The 17,582-nt window shown below is 39.6% G+C and overlaps 1 protein-coding gene across 1 annotated transcript in view; it reads right to left on the bottom strand.

The window, feature by feature from the left end:
* Nucleotides 1-713: 713 nt before the first annotated feature.
* The window catches only part of HENMT1 (HEN methyltransferase 1), a 31,596-nt gene continuing 14,727 nt past the window's right edge, over nucleotides 714-17,582 (bottom strand). The window contains exons 6-8 of the mRNA XM_036768191.1: nucleotides 17,081-17,263; nucleotides 4,148-4,325; nucleotides 714-1,139 (exon numbers count right to left, since the gene is read on the bottom strand). Coding sequence (XP_036624086.1) covers nucleotides 714-1,139; nucleotides 4,148-4,325; nucleotides 17,081-17,263 — 787 coding nt within the window. The remainder of the gene's footprint in view (nucleotides 1,140-4,147; nucleotides 4,326-17,080; nucleotides 17,264-17,582) is intronic.

The raw sequence follows: 17,582 nt of genomic DNA, 5'->3' as shown, positions 1-17,582 counted from the left end.
GCATGATTCTATTTAGCTCCAGAGAAGATAAAACAAAAAGGGGGAAATACATCAGGCCTTTGCAGGCACGTATGGAAGAAGAGCAAGGCAGACAAGCAGCTGACAAATCCTCCAGCAGAGTTGCCAAATCACCTTGGCATGGGGTAAATAACATCCACCCTGAAAGTTCCAGTGAAAAAACCTCTCACTAGGGATATATTTTTGCCATTAATGCTTAGCACAGAAGGGCATAATCTAGCCCTGTGATCTGAAAGTGTAGGTACTTCTGCTCATGTGTTCCTGGTAAGTACAGTCAGACTAAGGGAGTATGGGAGTTTGAACCAGAGGTGTCAAACCAACAATTAGAATATCACTGGTTCAAATTTAACAAAACAAAAACATGATAGAACATAAGTAATTGTAACATGTGGGCTTTTTTTTCCTAAGTCAGCATGTAGCCCCTAAGGATCTTTATGAATGGTTGACTGACCCCATTTCTATTCCAGCTTGGCACTACTGGTTTACAATATCAATAATTTAAATTTAACCCCAAACCTCAAACTAATAGAATTGTCCTAAGATTCCTACAGGAAAAAAAACCAGCAGAGCCCATTAAGAAGTTTAATTCCCTGAATTTGTGAAAACAACAACAACTTAGCAATGATCTTCATGGTAATCCCCATCATAAGCAAGTCCCATCAGAGCCACCACCATTATGCTCCTCCCCATTGTCATCATCCAAATCGTAAGTCATCCCCATCACTGTCACTCAAATCACAGTCCTCTTCATTGATAATGTTAATCATGACAGAAGAACCATCACTGCTTAGCGTTACTTCATCAGCAATTAGCATTTTTAACATCTCAAGGTCACCACATAGGTGTTTTATTTTGGGGAAAGAGAAAAGCCTTTCCAGAGGTATATAAAAGACATTTTCAATACAGAACGGCTTGGGGGTCTCCTCAAAGGGGTCATTTTTGGACTCGTCACATTCAGGTTTGACAAATTCGAGCTCATCATCATTATCACTGTCATTCTTCGTCCTGAGCCTCTCTAGTAGAACTCTCTTCATTTTTAAGATCTGAGAAAAAACTTCATTGGATACTGCCTTCCGAAGGTACTTTTCTTCCTTCAGGCTTGGATATATCACTGTACCAACCTGGAGGGAGCAGAAGAAAATTTCAGATGCTATTCTGAAATAAAAAACATGTTCTTCAAACACAGGCATGTACATGTGTGCCTGCATGCACCAATCAAGAAAAAAAAAATCTAATCAAAGCCACACTACAAAATGACTGTGCTCTACAGGGAGATGGGGGAAGAAATATAAAATTATCAGTTGAATCTCAGTCTCCTGAAGGACACCACAAGAAGTTTATGAGGGCTATTTAATTCTATTCAACAAATATTTATTAGCACCCATAATGCATTTATATCATGCCTATTATGTGACTGATAGGCACTTGGAATACAAAGACAAAAATTAAGACAGTCCCTGCCCTCAAGGAGTTTATGTTCTGCTGAGGGGGGAGGGATGGGAGCATGTAAATGAAATATAAAATAAAGTGTGTGAATTTGTGAGAATGAAGCACTAGCAACTGTGGAGATCAAGACAAAGCCAGTGTAGGAGGTTACACCTCATCTAAACTTGAAGGAAGCTCAGAATTCTGAGAAATAAGATGAGGAGGGAATGTATTCCAAGGATGGAGGACAGCCCAAGCAAAGGCATGAAGATGAGATAGAATGTAGTAAGGCAGGTGGGCTGGAACCTAGTGCTAAGGAGAGTAACATAATAAGGCTAAAAAGGTAGTGCAGAGGATACCAAAAAACAAACACAAAAAAAAACCATGAACCAAATACAAAAACCAAAACAGACAGTCCCTGCCTTCAATGAACTATATTCTAATTTCCAGAAATTCTAAAATATGAGAAGTGAATTTAGATGGTACAAATTGATACTATATCTAGAATAATCCAATCAAATCAAGAAGACTGCTATCTAAATTAAAGACTCATTTAATTTTTAAGGTCTATTAGGAAGGAATGGGAAAAGAAAGGATGTTTTCTTCACAATACTTTTTACCCTGATACCCATTGGAATAAGTCACATCTTTTGATGTACATTTTGTACATGTAGAAGCAGTGACTTTAAAGCGTAAATCTTCCAAAAGAGTTTTATCAAAAACATGGGATCACTGAACCAAGTCTAGGTAGTGAAATTATCAAGAAAAATGGTAGCCTCTGAGCCAGTAATTCCACTGTTAGGAATACACCCTGGTAGTTTAACAACAGTTATGCTCTGTTCAAAGATTCTCATAGCATTAGTTCTAATTTCTAAAGACTGGCAAAAACCTATATGCCAAAGAAGAGGAGTGATTAAATAAAGCATGGCTCACTGATGCAACTTAAAGAAAACATCCTTTCTTTTCCCATTCCTTCCTAATAGACCTTAATAGCTAACGTTGATATAGTTTCACAGATCTGTAAAGTATTTTACATTCGTATTTTATCTTCATATATAATTCACAAATAATAGTAATAATAATAGTAACTGTGAGGTAAGTATTCCCATTTTAGAGATAAAGTGAAAGCTGTGAGAGGGTGACTTTCCTGGGATCACATAACTAGTGAGGTAGGACTCCAACTCAGACATCCTGACTCCCAGCCTAGCACCATCACTTCCACGCCTACTAGAATATAATTAAGATGAACAAGTATAAGCAATAGAAAGAATTCTAAATGGACCTTTATGAAATAATTCAAAGTAAGAAAAGCAGAATGAAGAATTAACAAAAATTCACTTAAAAGCAAATTATCAAAACAAATTATTTGAATTAATACTTAATATAATTTATAATAAATAATTTTTAAACAGTAGTGAAACAATAATAGATGTGGATACTATGCATTCACTTCTCACCTCCACTTGATCTGGCTCCCAGCCTCTCTCCCTGGCTAACCATTTCTGAAGAGCTAAATCCCATGGCCTATTCTCAGGCTTCTTCCTCCTTGACCTGTCTGTGGCCTTTGACCCTGCTGATGACCTCCTTGTGGGTATTCTCTTTTCCCTGTTTGTGACACTGTTCTCTCCTGATCTAAGCACTCTGTTTACTTTGCTGAATTATCCATATTCCACCCCCTACATGGAAGTACCCTGAAGGCCCTGTCCTAGTCTCTCTTCTCTGAGCTCATCTACTCCCATCTGTTCAGTTTTCTTCATGCAGCTGATACCCAAATCCAGTTATCTAGCTCTAATCTCCTGAATCCTAGTCCCACAGTACCAAATGATTGCTGGGTAACTATATCGAAATGTCCCCAAAACATCTCAAACTGAACATATATAAAAAAGAATTCACAGTTTTACCCTTATACCTGCCTCTCCCTACAGCTTCCCTATTTCAAGGGCAATATGTTTCTAGTCATTTAAGATTCACAATCCTCAGGTCACTCTTCTGACTCCCCAACCCCCATCCAATCATCAAACAAGCCTTGCCATTCTACCTTCACAACCTCTCTCAAATTTGTGAGGTCCTTATCACTACCTGCTTGGGCTACTGCAACAGCCTCCTCGTTGCCTCAAGTATCTCCCTGCCCTTTCAACGACATACGTACATGCAGTCTCCCCTGACAGAACGTAAGTTCCTTGAGGAAAGGGACTTTGTATCATCAGGTCCTAGTATGAGGCCTGGCACATAGTAGGCATTTAATCAATGTTTCTTGATTAACTGTTGACTGATTTTGCAGTCAATAGGCCAACACTGTAGCACCACTGGGCTATGGTTAAAAAAAAAAAATTAAACTGCTTGGCACTATAACTAGGCTTTTTCAGCTTCCCCAGCTTGTTTCTACTGTTCCCTGCACTGGTTAGCAAGAACACCAATGTTTGATTCAGGTGTCAGGCAGATGATACCTGAAAACGCTCCCCAAACACAGCAGTATCCCAGCCATCTTTTCTAGTGCTAAGAAGCTCTTTTTTTTTTTTTTATCAAATATGCAATTGAAGAAATTATTCTCTATTGCTGAGTTAAGAAACTAACATCTAATTTTGCAAGTCTTATACTCTCTCCTACAAAGGTCATTAGTAAGTCTGCATTTTTTTTTATTTTTTTTTATTTTATTTTTTTTTGTAAGTCTGCATTTTATCTTAAGGGTCTAAGAAATACTTACTGTTGTGTGAGTACATTCTATAGTTTTTTCATCATGCAGAGATTCAACAGTGTTTGGTTTATTTTTCACAAAGACTCCTATTTGAGTACAGAACCCAACAGCCTCAGCTCCAGGTGGTGGTTCCCCTAATCCAGTAAACTCCACTGAATAACCGTAGAGTCTTGCTGCATCTAAAGCCCTAAAGGGAAACAGACAATTTATCTCTTTCAAGTTATATAATTTAATTGATTAAAACAAGAACAAATTATATTAGGGCCATAAATCTAATCAGAAGAAATTTCAATCTGGAATAGCTTAGTTTTTCAAGTGAACAAAGTTCTAAAAAATTAAGGGGTTTCATTCATATAGATAGCTCTAACTATACATCTATAGACACAGAATATATACTATGTATAGTGTATACATATTATATAGACATAATACGTATACACATATGTACATATAAGACATAGCTTAATAAATTATAAAATGCTTCAAAGTGCAAATTTTTCAAAAATAATGCATTACTACTCAACTTGGAGATCATTTTTTTCCCCAAAGGCTAATGATTACATCAGGTTAGACCTTAGTTAACTGTAAATCACTCACACCAACAGAGGAAATAATGTTGATAACAAAACATACTGCCTATCCAAAATTTATATTTGGCTTTGAATGCAGTAGGTAACAATGACTCAGTCATTTAAGCAGTCAAACAGAAAGGCCTAAGAGTGGACCTAAGTAATGTCATCCAAAAAGCCCAGTTTGCCTTTGGGCTCTGACTTCTCCCTTCTTGGGCCTTCTGGAGAAGCAGTGTGGTGTGACAGGAAACAATGGACCTGCAGTTAGAAGACATGGGTTTCATTCTTGACTGGGTTATTTACCCGCCATAGGACCACGGACAAGTTACTAAACCATGCTGAGCTCACGTCAAATGTCTGAAAATGAGGTGATACTTCTCTCTCCCTCACAGAACTGTGAGGAAATTAAGCTTCTAAACTACATAAGTATAAGCTCCTGTTACTCCTGAAAAGTTCTTTATCCAATCCTATTCAGCCCCAGAGGCTCACTGGTGCCTTCACAGTCTCTCTCTACTCATTCTTCATAGTATGAACAGAAGCTAATATGTGCCCTCTCTCTAGGGATTTACAGTTTAAATCACATTTCAAACTGACAAACAAAAGACTTTGTTCTGAAATCAGTTTTTACTCACTGACAGAGGGGAGTGTGGGCTTCTTGTTTTTTAAAGTTTTTTGGTGAGGGGAGAGGAAAGGCCCTTCTCCGTGCCCTAAGCCCATGTACCACGTAAACCACCACTTTTTCTGGCATAAGGTTGTCTCTTCTCTGGCTACAATACCCGATTTAATCCCTGACAGCTGACAATAGGGGGTAGGAAGCGGCAAGTGATTTAAAATAATCGACTAGGTAGATGATCCAGTCATGGACAAATGCGTGCTGGCTAAACTGAACAGAGGACCAAGAGGACAAAGCAAAACAACATTTTTCACTTAAATATTCAATTAACTGATACAATACAGGTGACAGATAACTAGTGAAAAACTTAGTGTAAAAATTCTAGAAATCTGAAGGGATCCATGGCTTCCAGGGAGAGTTTGTTGCTTCCATTTCTATCACTGCTAGCTAAAGGCTAAGTGTCGGCAAAAATGCAGGCTTAGTCTTCCTCTTAAGGACAAAAAGGCTGATGGGCACCTTTTTTGTCCTCCAGTGTATTAAGGCAAAAAAAAATGCTTCTTGAAATGATAGAAAGTGCTTCACAGGAGAAACAAAGAGGCAAAAAGGCATCACAACCACGTCACAATTGCAGGTGAGGGAGGAATGAGACAGAAGTAAAAGGACCAATGAACCTTGGGAATTACTTAATCAATAGATAGTTATGTCCATACTGAGTTGGAGAAAGCAATTTCTCATGCTCCGTGGAATGATGATGCCACTGGGGGAGATATCCTAGGAAGAAGAGGCTAGTTCTTGTGGTTGGTGATGCCCTGACCAAACATCCCAAGGCAACCATGGTAACTTGACATGAAAAAACATGTATCTGGTTTTTCTGTGGCATGTATCTGAAATGTGATGAGAGATCTATCAAAACTAACTGCTAATAATCACTTCAGGTTGACCTGGGATGAATGACATCTAATTAAGGCTAGTCAAAAAAAAATGTGCCTTAAAAACCTGCAAATCTGATGAAGACTTTAAATTGAAAATAAAGAAGAAAACAGTCCATGTACATATCTGCCAAACCAGATAACAAGAGATAGTAAAAGGTACAACATAAGAAGTAGAGAAGCGCTTATTCACAGGAAACAATATCCAAGAAGGGTAGTAATAAAACTTATAGCCACAGATAGTAATATAAAACGAGCACATATAATACACCATATGAAAGAGAGATTCTAATTCAAGGAGTTAAATTTGACCTCATGAGAATTGTTGAGGCTAATCAGAGTATTATCAAAGGCCGCCTTATTCAAGACAATTTGCTTTGTTGCAAATACGATAACCTGCACCAGATATAATCATTTTTCTCCCCTATATCCACTTTTCTTCTACATATTCCTATTCCTTCCTAGGGCAAAAAGTATGACTGATTCTCCTGACTGAAAAAGCCTTCAATGACTCTATTGCCTTTAGAATCAAATAAAAATGCTTCAAGCTGACATTTAAAGCCTCCCACACAATGGCTTCAGTCTTTCTAGATTTCCTATTACTCCCTTTTATACATTCTACCTTTTAGCTGCTCCCCATACTCATTTTCCCTTTTCTTCCCCCTGCACTTGTCTAAGCTCTCCCAAGCCTAGACCATGCTTGCTCTCACTCGCTCCATCTGTCTTTCAGAAGCCATGCTTTCCTTCAAAACTCAGCTAGGTATATCACATTCATAAAGTCTTCCCTCATTTCTGCCTTCATCAACATGTTTCTCTCCTCAAATCACCTCATATTCTTATACACATATCACATATCCTCCCAAATGAAAATAAGTGCCTAGAGGGCAGGGCTCCTTTGTTTCTATCCTTGCACCTCTAGAACTTAGCCCAGCGCCTTGAACACACTTTGATGGATCTATGATCAACGTGGATGCTTCCTCCAGGAGGGCAGATTCCAACCCATGATATCTTCTCATTCTTATATAGATCTTCCCACAAATCTACAGGGATTTACCTATTAGGGGCCATCTTCTAAATCGCGACATAAAGTACCAATGGAGCACGAAGAGTGGCCAAACTGCTGATTATCTACCTCCTATCATGACTGGCCTGCTTTCCCTTTCTTGGAGAATCTCTTATGTTGTCACTTCTATGTAGTTCTTCATCGGATATATGGTGTATCTTACTCATGTCTACATGTCTCTCCAATGTCCTCGAGGTGATCCAAACTTTGAATTATTTGGAGATTTGTACATGCTGCCATGCTTGGTAGCCACATCATAACACCAAACTGTTAATGTTACAAAAATGGGCCTTGGTTTCAGAGAGAAGGTCATTAAAGGCACAGTGCTATTTCCCCCATATGCAAGTCAGTCTATTTTCTTCTCTACTTCTATTCTTTTAAAGTGTTTCTTCATCATACACACACATACAGGGACCAGCACTATGCGCCATCGATTGAAGTGCCTGACAGTGTGAACAACAGGCATTCTTTGTCTATGCGGTGTTCCTTATGTGTGTATGGATAGTTAGGCTCAGCTCTGGAGTTATACTGGATCCCACTTAGGAAGGTCTTCAGGATTCTGGAGATCAAATCATCCACAAACAAGAGCACCCAAAGGACCTCATCATCTATAAAGAACAGATTCTGTGATGGGCACCCTCTACGACAGTGGCAAATGACATGTTCTGGCAAGCATATCACCCTGGCTTATGCCTCACTTGATATTACAGAGTTTAACTGGACCCTTAATATGCATACCCCAAAGACCCATGATTTCTTCAAAAAGAGCTGTAATTAGTTGTACATATACTTAAGTTACTGTCATTCTGACTCCAAAACCACTGCACTACTGCTGCCTCAAGGTGAAAATGGGAAGAAATCTATGCACTAGAAGCATGGAAGAAATCAATTAAGGGAGAAATAGAAATGCTATCATGGTAGAAGTATATTAAAGAACTGCCCACAAAGCTTAAGATTATTTTCCTGAATCTAAGCTATCTTATATCATAGCAGTGATGGAGAATAACAATTATGTGAACGTCTCCTGGAATGTTCCCTGTTAGCAGCAGAAGTAGCTGATAAATATTAAACTTGCCTAAATGATCACTTTTCAAAAAAAATACACAGAAGCAACAGAACGTGAGGAGACTGCTATTATGGACTTCCTTCTGATCTTGAAGGACTAGATGCTAGATCATGTAAGTTAAAGTGATAGGAAGCCAATGACAACGCTCTCATTAAAGCTTGTGGCAGCCAAAAAGAAAGAAATCTGAGCATAGGTCTATTGTGCGTCCTAGACGAAGAAGAGATTTCACTATTTCAGAAAATGAATAGATAGGATCCCAGTGCCTGCAATACTATATGGGAAGTTAGCCCAGGAGAAATGGAATGGGCTCAAAGAAATTTCTGACAAGTAATTACAATGAGAAGAAAGAAGGGGATAGGGAATTCATCAACCAAATTAACATTTTTTCCCCAAAAAAGAGAAGCAAAGGCATGAAACTAAAAATGAATTCAAAAGTCCCGGTCAGGACTGCTAGGGCTCAGAATGAACTGAGGGTAAGCAATGAATGTTAAGGACCAAAAAAGTGGTCTTCCTAAATAAATTTGTATTATAAGGGGGGAAAAAAGATTTAAAGAAGGTATATGTCCATGGGGCAGGGATGGAACAACAGGATAAAAGAGAAGACAGTACTACTTAACTCTTATCCCTCCTTCATAGGGACCTCTCAAAAGTCTGCCATGATTCTTGGTTGCTATACAAACAGATGCAGCCTGGGAACATTTCTGGAGCAAGTTTTTGAAAGAATACTGGAAAGATGACCAGGAAGGGGGAAAACAATGGCATGGGGCTTCAAAACTTTTTGAAAGTTCTGTGGACCTTGAGTTCCCCTCCCCCTTACGAACAGTACGATGGTAGGAATGGAAGCAGGAACACTGACAGAACTACAGGAGGCTGGAAGAGGAGCATGAAAAGGACAGATTGGAGATGATCATGTTCTTTGTGCTATTTGATGCTTCTTTGGTACCACAGTACTTCCCTATAACGTGAAGTAATGCTCCCATTTAGATAGGCCAGTACTTATCACATTGGTTGGGGCTCAGTGCTACTGATATGGTGTCAAGTGCCATGAATCTAAAGGCAGCTTTCAAGGAGTTCACAACTGAAAGAAGGACTCCCGAATATGGTTTTTCTGCACAACTCTCTTCTCAAGCCTTATAAATGACCCTCTGCTTTCTCTCTCAGAGGACCTCTCCTAATTTATTAAAGAAAGAGACTATCTTAAGCTCCTTTTCCTGCTCTATACCTCATATGATATACCTTAGAGCCCAGGGGTGGGGAACCTGTGGCCTCAAGGCCACATGTGGCCCTCTAGGTCCTCAAGTGCAGCCCTCTGAATCCAAATTTCACAGAACAAATCCCCTTAATAAAAGGATTTATTCCATAAAACTTGGACTCAGTCAAAAGGCTGCATCTGAGGACCTAAAAAGGCCACATGTTCCCCACCCCTTCAGCTTAGACAACATCATATAACATTGTCTCTTCTTTTATCTGAGAAAAGTTTTCACCTACTACAGCTAACACTTCTAATTGTGACCTTGATCCCACACATCCCCTTCTCTTCCAGGACCTTCCATCTTCAAGAATCCCTCTCTTCATCCTCTCCTTCACTTGACCCTGCAAACCTTCCATTATCCCATCTAAATCTTTTTCACAGCCAAACGCTCAGAAAGGGTCATCTACTCTTGTTGCCCTGACTTTCTGACCCCCTCTTTTCTCGCTCTTGCCACCTGCCTTTACAAGTGCTTTCTCCAAGAACACCACAACCCGTTGCCAAACTTCACAGCTTTTTCTCAGTTCTCATCCTTCTTGATTGCTTTACTTTTAATACTTCCTCCTGGAAGTTCTCTCTCTTACCTTTTGTAATACTGCTCTCTGCTGGTCTCCTGACTGACTGCTTCTTTATATAGTCTCTTGGGGATATTAAGTGGACCCTAAGTTCAATGACCCAAAGGTGTGACATGGTAACTCTCCCCCCTTCCCCCCGAAAGAACCCCCAAACAATAACATAATCCTGAGCTATAGTAGTAAAGCATAGCTTCCAGGAACAAGTACGTAATAGTCACTACTGTACTCTGCCCTGCTCAAATGATGCTAGAATATTACTTCATTCTGGGCATCACATTTTAGGAATATTAACAAGAAGAAAGTCTAAAGGGAGATAACCAAGATAGCAAGGGCCTCAAACTTGTGTCCTAGAAGGACTGGTTGAAGGAACTGGGGGTATTGAGCCTATAGAAGACTGAGGAGGAACAGATAACTGTTTGGCTCAGTAGGAGCTGAAGTGGAAGCTACAAAGAACCAAATTCATATTTGCTGTAACGAAAAACTTCTTAACAAAAAAGTGGAACTGGTTGTCCTCTCAAAGGTCTTCAAGCAGGGGCTGAGCACTGGGTAGGCTGACAGGATTCTTTTTCCAGGTACATGTTAAAACTTGATGACCACCAAGATCCCCTTCTAATTCTGAAATTATGATTCTTTTGATGGCTCATCCATGTCTCACCTCGGATAGCAGTGGTCATTACCCAAGGTTCTCTCTTGGGCCCTTTTCTTTTTCTACATTTCCTTTTAGAGATTTCATTAGCTCTAATGATTTAAACTATCTTGATCACTTCAGTGGCCCTGACATAGTAACACAAGGCACCACCTATTCTGCTACAAGGTCAGCTTGGCTCAGATACTTAAAGGAGTCCAGTGACCTACAGATGAAAATCAAATGTATGGAATAGGGAAAACCAGAAAAAAATGTGATATTAAAACGTAGTCTACAAGCTATCTATGAGTAATTATATGAAGTATAAAAAAATCTGTATGTAGATAACTCCCAAATACATATATACAGCCCTAACTGCTTTTGAACTCCAGTTCCACTCACCAACTTCCTGGTGAATATCTAGGTATCCTAGATGTCCCAAAGGTACCTAAAACCCAAAATGACCAAACGAGAACTCATCTTTCTCAAGCTTTCCTTTCCTCCAAACTTTCCTATTACCACCAACCTTCTTGGTACCAAGATTTGCAATCCCTTTCCCCATTTTCTAAATCCAACCAGTTGCCAAGCCTTTTCATCAATTCTACTTCGACAAATCTTATAACTTACCACTCAAGAGGTTACAATCCTCATTCAAGTTCTCCCCACCTCTCATATAAACTATTCTAATATCCTCCTAACAGGTCTCCTGGCCTCCAGTCTCTCCCTTTTTCGAATAAGTCTCCACGCAGCTGCCAAAATGCAGGCCAACTATGCCCTTCACCTAGTCATTAGCCTTTAGAAGCACTCTACTACCACTAAAAAAAAACAGTCTTCAGTTTGACATTTAATGCCACACATAATCTGGCTATAGCCTGCCTTTCCAAGCTTATTTCACCTTCCCCATGTCTCTTAATTCCTGTGCCTTCCTTCTGTTAATTATTTCCTATTTTTTCTGCACATAGCTATTTTGTATTTGTATGTTGTCTCCCCCATTATTTTGTGAGGACAGGGACTGAATTTTGCCTCTCTCTGTGTCTAGCACACATAGTAGGTGCTGAAGATGTTTACTGATTGATATGTTCCAGCAAAAGTGGCCTGGTTGATATTACCTGAACTTTGTATTCCACCTCATCCTCTTGTCTTGCATGGGCTTTCTCCAGTCCTGGAAAGTACTCCCTAATTCCCTATCATTTCTCAGATGCCAGATCTGACTTGAAGACCTTAACTTCAGCTAGCGCTCTTTCGCTCCTCAGGTTAAAGCCTCTGAAACAGTGTTAGGTGATGGCCGTATCTACACTGGGAGGCAAGGCCCGAATGGAGGGAGGTCGAAGTTCTCTTCAAGGTGCTCAGCAGAAAAGCTGCCCAGAATTCAAGAGAGACGTCTGGAGAAACTCAGCAAAAGGTCTCCAGGAGTTGTAAGTTACCCTTCTCCCACATGTCCCCTGGACTCCCAAGGTTCTGGTGGAAGAATGTGTCCCAGGGCTTTGGAGGAGGATGTTTTGTACAAACTGCTTTTACTATACCACCTTAGTAAATAACCCTTTCTAAAAGCTAATTACATCTGTCTGACTAATTGATATTAACTGATAATCCTGGTGAGTTGCATAATGATTGGAACTCAGGAGATAAACAGCATTACAAATATCCCCTTCACCCTTAACGGATATCTTTGTAACTCTTGAGACAACATATCATCTAAGTGCTGGGGATATGGAATTCAAAGTGTATGTTATACTTAAAGAATGGCAAACTGAAGAGGTGCTATAGGACTAGACCTGACAAGTCTCCACAGTCAAAAGTCAGGAAGGAAGTAGTAAATAGGTCAAACTATAGACCGCAAGCATGACTAATCTCTGGCAAAATTCTGGAACGTAACTGATGAGATAAGCATTTAGACAGAGGAGTTGTAACTTCTTAGAGCCAGCAGGGTGTATGAAGAACAGGTCACACCACTGATCTTATTTTCTTTTTGACATGTCGTTACACTGGTAGAAATTCAAGATATACAGTACACCTTGATTTTAATGGATCACTTAAAATCTAATATCTGAATGGATAAAATGGAGATAATGTTTAGCAACAGGCTAATGTCCACGAACAAAGAAATAATTGGTAGCTTAACCAATGTTAATACTTTTGTGCTTATTCTCATTAATTATAAGATTTCATAAGGTCATCAAGATGATAAATAGTTAACCATGGAGAAAAATAAAAGACAAAGGTAGTTTCAATAAAAAGCTCTCTAGGGGGGCGGAGCCAAGATGGTGGCTGGAAAGCAGCCAGGTCCCTCCAAACACCTATAAAAAATAGCTCTGAAGAAATTCTAGAACTGCAGAACCCACGAAATAGCAGAGGGAAGCAGGACTCCAGCCCAGGACAGCCTGGATGGTCGCAGGGTAAGGTCTACCTCACAGAGCTGGGAGCAGAGCAGAACCCAGCATGGGCGGCACCCAGACCAATGAGACAGGGAGCCAGGCAGAACAGGCCCAAGCACCCTGAATCAGTGAGCTGTGGCACTTGCCAGACTTCTCAACCCACAAACACCAAAGACAACAGAGAAGGTTAGTGCGGAAAAAACTGCAGGGACAGAGTGAAAGGAGTTCATAGTTCAGCCACCACCCCAGGGGCAGCGGAGGTGGTACAGCTACAAAACTACAGCTGCAGTTGCTTCTGGCCCCAGGCCCACCTGGTGGGAGGAATTAAGTGCCAGATCAGAGGAGTGCAGAGCCTGCTTAAGATCTGAGTCCAGTATGGGTTGGCGGTTCTTGGGGGAGGAGGAGCACTGGTGTGGCAGAGCTTGCTGTGTAGAAATAGCTCTGGAAACAACAGGACAGCCCCTCAAGCTTGGGACAAAGTACTCTATACTCTACAAGCAGTTATACCCAGCCAAAAAACTCAAGGGTCAAGTAAGTTGGCTGGGAACATGGCCAGGCAGCGAAAACAGACTCAGATTCAGTCTCAGACTTTGGAATCTTTCTTTGGCGACAAAGAAGACCAAAACATACAGCCAGAAGAAGTCATCAAAGTCAAAGAGCCTACATCAAAAGCCTACAAGAAAAACATGAACTGGTCTCAGGCCATGGAAGAGCTCAAAAAGGATTTGGAAAAGCAAGTTAGAGAAGTAGAGGAAAAATGGGGAAGAGAAATGAGAAGGATGCGAGAAAACAATGAAAAACAAGTCAATGACTTGCTAAAGGAGACCCAAAAAAATACTGAAGAAAATAACACCTTAAAATTAGACTAACTCAAATGGCAAAAGAGCTCCAAAAAGCCAATGAGAAGAAGAATGCCTTGAAAGGCAGAATTAGCCAAATGGAAAAGGAGGTTCAAAAGACCACTGAAGAAAATACTACCTTAAAAATTAGATTGGAGCAAGTGAAAGCTAGTGACTTTCTGAGAAATCAAGATATTATAAAACAGAACCAAAGGAATGAAAAAATGGAAGACAATGTCAAATATCTCATTGGAAAAACCACTGACCTGGAAAATAGATCCAGGAGAGATAATTTAAAAATTACTGGACTACCTGAAAGCCATGATCAAAAGAAGAGCCTAGATATCATCTTTCAAGAAATTATCAAGGAGAACTGCCCTGATATTCTACAGCCAGAGGGTAAAATAGAAATTGAAAGAATCCACTGATCGCCTCCTGAAAAAGATCCCAAAAAGAAAACTCCTAGGAATGTTGTTGCCAAATTCCAGAGTTTCCAGGTCAAGGAGAAAATACTGCAAGCAGCCAGAAAGAAACAATTTGAGTATTGTGGAAACACAATCAGAATAACACAAGACCTAGCAGCTTCTACATTAAGGGATCGAAGGGCTTGGAATATGATATTCCAGGGGTCAATGGAGCTAGGATTAAAACCAAGAATCACCTACCCACAAAAACTGAGTATCATGCTCCCAAGGCAAAATATGGATTTTCAATAAAATAAAGGGCTTTCAAGCTTTCTCAGTGAAAAGACCAGAGCTGAATAGAAAATCTGACTTTCAAACACAAGAATCAAGAGAAGCATGAAAAGGTAAACAAGAAAGAGGAATCATAAAGGACCTACTGAAGTTGAACTATTTTGTTTACATTCCTACATGGAAAGATGACGTGTGTAATTCATGAGACCTATAGACAGAGGGCACAGAGTGAGTTGAATATGAAGGGTTGATATCTAAAAAAAAATAAAATCAAAGCAAGGGATGAGAGAGGAATATATTGAGAGAAGGAGAAAGGGAGAGATAGAATGGGGTAAATTATCTTGCATAAAAGTGGCAAGAATAAGCAGTTCTGTAGGAAGGGAAGAGGGGGCAGGTGAGGGGGAATGAGTGAATCTTGCTCTCACTGGATTTGACCTGAGGAGGAAATAACATACACACTCAATTGGGTATCTAACTCCACAGGAAAGAAGGAGGAAGGAGATTAAAAAAGGGGGGATGATAGAAGGGAGGGCAGATAGGGGAGGAGGTAATCAATAACAAACACTTTCAAAAAGGGACAGGATCAAGGGAGAAAACCAAATAAAAGGGGGATAGGAAGGAGCAAAATATAGTCAGTCTTTCACAACATGAGTATTATGGAAGGGTTTTACATAATGATAAGCGTGTGGTCTGTGTTGAATTGCTTGTCTTCTTAGGGAGGGTGGGTGGGGAGGAAGGAGGGGAGAGAATTTGGAGCTCAAAGTTTTAAAAACAAATGTTCAAAAAAAAGTTTTTGCATGCAATTAGGAAATAAGATATACAGGCAATGGGGCATAGAAATCTATCTTGCCCTACTCCAAGAAAGTAAAGGAAAAGGGGGTGGAGGGGGGGAGTAGGGTGACAGAAGGCAGGGCTGACTGGGGAACAGGGCAACCAGAATATATGTCATCTTGGAGTGGGGGGGAGGGTAGAAATGGGGAGAAAATTTGTAATTAAAACTCTTGTAAAAATCAATGCTGAAAACTAGAAACAGTAAATAAACAAAGAAATAATCAAAAAATAAAAAGCTCTCTAATCTAAAAAGCTCCTGTTGAAAAGATTAACTATTTAGAGAATTCCATAGCAAAAAAAACTCACTCCTGAGCATACTCAGTCTATGGTGAAGCCACAACAGTAGTGAGGACTAGCAGCAAAGAAGTGTGGAACAGACAAAAACTGGCAGATGATCTAAAATGTAGTTCCCTGCTTTAAGATCAGAAGGAAGCAAGAGATTCACCTTTCTACTTTCACTTGTCTGAGGCTACTATTAGAATTGCTTCTGCACATACCAGCTTATGGCAGGAGATGCTATGGATGACCTAGGTAATTTGAAGAAACTAGTTTAAATATACTATACCCAATTTAAAGATTATCCAAAATGAATGTAAAGCTTTCTATAGATGAAAATGGGGGCAGTATGTATAAAGTGAGTTAAATCACCACAACCACCTCCCTTCAGACCCAGATGGAGGTAACACAAGCCCCCATGCTTTGGAAAACAGCAATCTCCCACACACCACCCAACCAACGTCCTCACTTTCAGCCTGGCCCAAATAACAATAACAGGTACACCCACTTGGGAAAAGTGGTCCTGCCATCAACATAGTTCTAATACAATGATATATCTCGGCCTCCAGCACTACTCCTGTACCTATCATCCAAGAAAACACACCTTGTGGCAAAAGGGCCTGCCACTGCCAACAACAACCACTCAAGAATTGCAACTAATGGGCAAGTGATTCCAAGAGCCCCAAAGAATAACAGAATCCCACCTTTACACTACTAGCCCTGCTTCTAGTCTAGCCCCCAAAGACAATGTCTAGGAAAATGACCCTTGTGGAAATTCAATCTGGAGATGCAGGTGCTGCAGTGTTTGCCTCTCAGGTAGACATGGCCACTAAAGAAAGGTCTCATTACCAAAGCCCTTGCTATTGTCAAATAGTGCAACAGAAATGGATATGGTTCTAATGGAAACAACACTAAAAAAAGATGTATTCACACCTGCCTTTTCACCTAACTTGAAGCTGAAACCTATGTGTTTTCCCTCATTGGAACGTGAGCTCTTTGAGAGCAGGAATTGTCTTGCTTTTTGATTTGCATCATCAGATGGTACCATCAGATTTGTATCATCATTAAGATAGTACTTACCATATGGTAAACAATAAATGTTTTCTTTAATTTATTCATTTATCTCGTAATTTACTTTAACAGAAAAATATAACTTCACTTTATATATACTTTAATATACAAAAAGCTAGCTCTAATTACTTTAAACTCAACTGTGACAGTTACTCACAAAACTCACCAGCTCTGAAATTGTGCTCTGTTCCATTCAAACTTGTGATCTGGATGTCGGAAGAGTGTCTTTCCTGAAAACAAGGTATTAAATTCGGAATTGGGTGTGCTGATAATAACCGTAGTTGGAGAGAAGAATCCAAATATTACTTCTGGGAACTGGGACAATTCTTTGGCTTCTAGATGTTCAATTCTGAAAAGGTTAAGATTTGATGAATTCAAAGATAGTGTTGATTCTTTTAAAGTACTTTTTCTAAATCAATTTAATAAAAACTACCTGGAGCCCTTTAAAGATCACTTGATAATAATAATCACTTTCTTAATATCTACAATAACTAACATTTATAACATCTGTATTACCATATAAGTCATTACCATCAACTTTACTCATCCAGTCAACATTTATTTATTAAGCACTTAATATGTACCAAGCATAAGTATTGGGGATCTACGGAAAAGTAGATGGTATGTTCTTATTTTTTTTTCCATCTACTGTTAAGAGCCTCATATCC

The sequence above is a fragment of the Trichosurus vulpecula genome, chromosome 7 (assembly GCF_011100635.1).
Source record: "Trichosurus vulpecula isolate mTriVul1 chromosome 7, mTriVul1.pri, whole genome shotgun sequence".
Taxonomy (NCBI): Eukaryota; Metazoa; Chordata; class Mammalia; order Diprotodontia; family Phalangeridae; genus Trichosurus; species Trichosurus vulpecula.
The sequence above is the reverse complement of the archived record's forward strand: the minus strand, read 5'-3'. Positions and strand labels throughout refer to the sequence as shown.